Genomic DNA, 5055 nt, shown 5'->3' with positions numbered 1-5055 from the left:
GAGTTGCACACAAGAAAAGAGAAAATGAAGACAAATATGATAGAAGATAGAAGAAGTAGTAGGAGAAGGCTGTAACTTAGTTTGTCTTAACTGTTTATGGGTCAAATACAATACACAAACAAATATATTTTGACATTGTTAGGATCAAGGGCAACCAATGATCCCATACTAACTCCGCCACTGGAGAAGGACAACAAGCTGATTAAGTGACATATTACGTGCAGCGGCAAGAGCAGCAACAAACTACATCCACCTCATTCTTATGTGGATATCCACTTAAGAATCAGCAGGCGACAAACAGCATTCATAGAAAAGCTTTCTTACATCATTATATTCTTTTCTCCATCTAATTTTATTTGCAATCAACAACCAACATTTCGCGTCAATTCAATTCCACATAGCTTTTAAACCCTAATTTGAGCTTTTTTTTTTCAGCACTTCAAATGTAGAAGACACTCTTTTACTCTTGGAGAAGAAAATAGAAAATACATTGTACATGAATTAACATCTCCTACTACTGAAGCAAATGCTACTCCATGAAATGACACCAATTATTTAATAAAAGAGCATTATAAACTCTCAGTTGCAACTGTCACTGAAATTCCAGAGATTACATAAAAAGCCATCTCTTCCAAAAATTTACCGCAAAGTTCTTACTTTCTTGCAATTACAAGCATCTTCCTCCATATCCTGCATTTCTATATAGTGCTTGCTTTATGTCTTCAGAAGTTACGATTGTTCTCTGATCAAAATCCTGTTTCCATAACAACAATGAATCACTAGACAATAAAAAACATTAATTTAATACTTTTCCGAGTACACAATCCACAAACAGATTCTATAAATACATATTATTGGAAAGCCAAAAAATACCCAGTGCCATTGTGGCATCAGAAAACAAAAAGAAAAAAAGGCAATTCACATACCTCTGAACAAGAAGCTTGCATTGCAAATTCATTGAAGCAGCTAATAACACACTGTTGAATCTGAAGGCCTAAGGCTTCCAAGGTAGATACTGTAGATAACAACAGCCCTGGCTTTCCTGTACAGCATATGTCAATCTTGGTGTCCACATTCCTCCTTTGCACATCAAACTGCAAATCAGTACCACAGCAATGTCAATTCAGGATTACCTTTTTTTTTAGTGATATTCTAATTTAATCTAAACTGCAGGGCAGGGGACTCAAAATTGGGTGCAGAAAGAAGAGCACAAACTGCTCTAGTCAACTCGGCTACGTCATTTTGAGATTTAAATTTGAGGATTTAAGAAGTGCTTGTAGTTGATGCGTTGCAGAGTACATACCTTAGGTGAGTTCCTGACTAGCATTTCATTTGGTTTTGTATCCTTGAAAAGGCTCATCACATTTAACTGATCTGGATCTGCTTCAATTTCTTGTTGCAAATTGTTGATTCTCTCCAGGAGCTCCTTCATGTAATCTATAGTGTCTCCAAGTATAGATGTTCTATCCATCTACAAACCATTTTAATAAATTAAGCAAGAAAATTAGCCTCTGTATTCAACGTTAATATCTACATGCATTCTGAAAAGATGGGGTTAATTAAACTTAATTACCTTACTTATCTTGGGCACAATTGATCTTAGCATCGAAAGCCGGTCGTTCAATCGCTTTCTTCTTCTTCTCTCAGCCATTAGATTCTTTGATGGCTGCCCCTGCAACTTCTTATTATTAGCTCTGGTATTTCTCTCCACACACATTCCTATGTTGAAAGCTGGGACTTGGTCGGGGGACTGAGTTGGCTCCACTTTGCAGCCAGCAGCTTCAGCTTGAGTCTCCAAGTTGTGCATTTCATCACCAGGGAAACCCAACTCTTCTTCTTCAAGCATGGACCATGGATTGTCTTCCGGGACCGGAAACGGTGGTGTGTCGAGGGTGTTATAGGATGAGTCAGTGACCTGCTGGTGAGCTGAGAGCAGTGCTTCATCAGTAATGCCAAAGCCTAAGGGATAGTAGACTTCTTGATTGACGGTGGTGTTACTGTTGAAGTTGCTGCTGTTAAAGTTGGGTTCAAATGAAGGTGAGAATTCATGGGTGCAGGAAGAAATTGGGAGGAAAGAAGATGAAGGGTTTTGTTGATCAAAGTAATCAAAATTTCCCCAGCTACCACTACTAGACAACAATTCATTCATTTCAGTTGGAATATTGGTTTCCCATGTACTGCTACTACTACTGTCTCTTCTTAGTGCTAATAACTCCTCTAAGAAACCATGTTCATTCAACTCCATCTCTCTCTCTCTCTCTCTCTCTCTCTCTCTCTCTCTTGTGGGAATGTTGATGTTAGGTTAGTGCCCTGATAACAAGATGCACCAAGTGGAATATTTATATAGGAACGAGTTTTCAAAAGGCTTCCATTATTATAATACGTTTCACTTCTATTATTTTGTTTTTTTATTTTAGGACCCTTAAAAACCTAAGATTAATATGGAATCTCTCTCAGGTAATACTCCTTCTTGCTATTGTTCATGATTATACGTAATATTGTTTAACTTCTTACATTACATGGAGGAGAATTCTTCTTTATTTGCAAACCACGCGTGTGTAGAAATAACTTAAGCATATTTGATGTAGTCAAACGGTTCAAGCAGCACGCTTTTCTTTTTATACGCAAGTTCGAATTTTTTTTAACACGTTAAATTGTAATTTGCATGAAAAAGCAGCTGAACTAAGAAGACAAGTATCCTTTGTCTAAAGGAGGGATTTCAAGTCTTTTTCACCGAAATCTCTGCAATCAAAACAACACACAATATAAAATTGATATGCTCCGAAAACTTTGACCCACACTTTCAAAGGATGGGGTTAGCATTATAGACCCTGTCCGGTTCTTTGTATGCTTGAGCTCAGTAATATTACCTGGTCACGAGAGATTTTCAGTGTGTTGGAATACTACTCGGTACAATAAGTATCATAATATAAGTGGTTTAATATTTAAAAAATAAATAAAATCCAACTACTTGTATTATAATATTTGATGTATTAAACTGTGTTTTCGACATACTGAAAAATTTCTCCACAATCACAAATTTTCTCTCTGTGTTGAGAAAAATGGCTGAGTTGGGTCCCATGCAACAATGCCTCCAAAATTTGGGTGAGCTCACTAATTCAAATTAGTTGGTGGGCCTCGTTTGTTTTCTTTCTGCCTCTTATTACTAAAGTTAGAATTATTCGTCAACATTTGTTTTTAATCTTCCTGTGCAACTAATAACTTGATTATTCTCTTCCTTTTCGTTTTGAGATTTAGTAGATAGATCGTGGGTTTTTCCTTCTGTCCTCACCTATGTACATGAATCAAGAGTGTAGAACATTTATTGATCATTTTGATGACGGTCTCTTTAACAAAGATGAACATCATTTTGGTTAGCAGCCATTAAAAGTGGTCTACATAACACCACTCAAAATAAAACTTTAATGGTAACTTTCCAGCACTACTAGGTTAAGTACTTTTGTAGGTACCATATCGAGTTACACTTTGCCAGGTATTTAAAGTTTTTGTTTACAATTAAAATTTTGTCATCCAAGAGAAATTTTAACTAGGTGGTAATTACTAATCAATCAGCATCTCACATCGCAAGAAAGTCTTCATTGAATAATTGTAATTAAGAGTAATTGCTAAGAAATTTGTATCGTACCACCTTTTTAATATGGCTAGAATTTAAAAATACAAGTAGTGGTATCCCTATGGTTTTATTAATTGTAAATACCATTGTATATTAAAATAGTGGTTAGCTAAAGACCTATTTTGGCATTGTGTTTGTGTGTGTTTTCTAGTATTTCATGAATATGTATAGAGGCTGCATAGTCTATCATGTGTGGCTGTTAGCGTTTGGCTCATACCACCAATGCACTAATTGACATTAAACATATGGGGCAATTTGTGTTGCATATATGAATCCTTAGTACTAGTATACTCCTATCAAAACAACGGTTCTTTGGTAGCTTGTGGATTTACCAAGTCGACAATATTACTATCGTTTACATTAGCAATTTTCTTGGTCGGTAAGCTGGGAATCTGAATAAAACTTGTAATTTGAGAGTGGCGACATAGAGCCCCATCCAAATGCTGGTACAGGGTGTTTGACTTCGCAGCTTTTATGAGATATTGTATCCTTGTCCAACTGTAGTCATGGACTGGTGCCACACAATGTGTAAGACACACGGCCGCAAAGGATAAGTACTCCGTTAGATAAATATATATATATATATATATATATATTTATTTATTTATTTATTTAACAATACAAGCAATTGTACAGGGTTTAGTACTATCTGGTGAAGGAGAAACATGATTTTAACAATAAATGTTTATGTTGCAAAACTGTAAACTTAAACTGTATATTCAAGTGAAGATCAAACGACTTAGTGGTATTAAGATCAATGTATTGACATTATAAGTATATGTCATTTTGTTATCAAACAGAATAATACTATGATAAAATAACATTTTTCTTTAATTGTGTATGGGTAGGTATGATACTTCTGCTAGATTAGGCTCTAGCTTCCTCATTACAAAGATGGATTGCATCCACACCATGTGTAGCTCTAACTTTTTTCTCGGTGGAGTTCTTACAATTTTGCAGATGGGTGGTACATCCATGCAGGGGTACATTATATATCCTTCATTTTGTTATTAATTTTTAGAGTCTTATAAAAATACCCTCCACTGTCAGAGTATTTTGCAAGGAATCTAATATTATATATAATTCTATATACAGCAGCTGTTTTAAGGGTTAAACAATGGAGATAAGCCTAATTACGTTAGCCAAAAGACAAAGGTGGGATCTATAAACCTAAAATTGAGTCTGGTTTATGGGTAGAATTGTTGAGCTGTATGGAAACGTGAGCTAGAAACTAAAATTGATTCTGGTTTATTTAGCCAAGGGCAGACAAATTGTGTGTTTTGCTACTAATTAAGTTTAAAGACTATAAGTACTTATTTATGAACCCGAAATGCTACGAGCAATCTGAGCCACATGCTAAAAAAAAAAAAAAAACAAGCAGCAGTGAACAGATAGTTGTTGACATCTGGTGAAGAGTCCAG

The 5055-nt window shown here is 35.5% G+C and overlaps 1 protein-coding gene across 1 annotated transcript; it reads right to left on the bottom strand.

The window, feature by feature from the left end:
- Positions 1–444: 444 nt before the first annotated feature.
- LOC137720482 (transcription factor bHLH93-like) lies at positions 445–2325 on the bottom strand. The gene is made up of 4 exons (XM_068459900.2): positions 1574–2325; positions 1304–1471; positions 927–1094; positions 445–754 (listed from the first exon to the last, which is right to left on the bottom strand). Exons 1-4 carry the CDS (start codon positions 2243–2245, stop codon positions 668–670), a joined length of 1095 nt encoding a protein of 364 aa, XP_068316001.2. The 5' UTR covers positions 2246–2325; the 3' UTR covers positions 445–667.
- Between the last annotated feature and the right edge of the window lie 2730 nt (positions 2326–5055).

Source organism: Pyrus communis, chromosome 15, assembly GCF_041283825.1.
Source record: "Pyrus communis isolate YQ-2024b chromosome 15, ASM4128382v1, whole genome shotgun sequence".
Classification (NCBI taxonomy): Eukaryota; Viridiplantae; Streptophyta; class Magnoliopsida; order Rosales; family Rosaceae; genus Pyrus; species Pyrus communis.
Note: the sequence above shows the minus strand (reverse complement) of the source record. Positions and strands in the feature narration are given on the sequence as shown.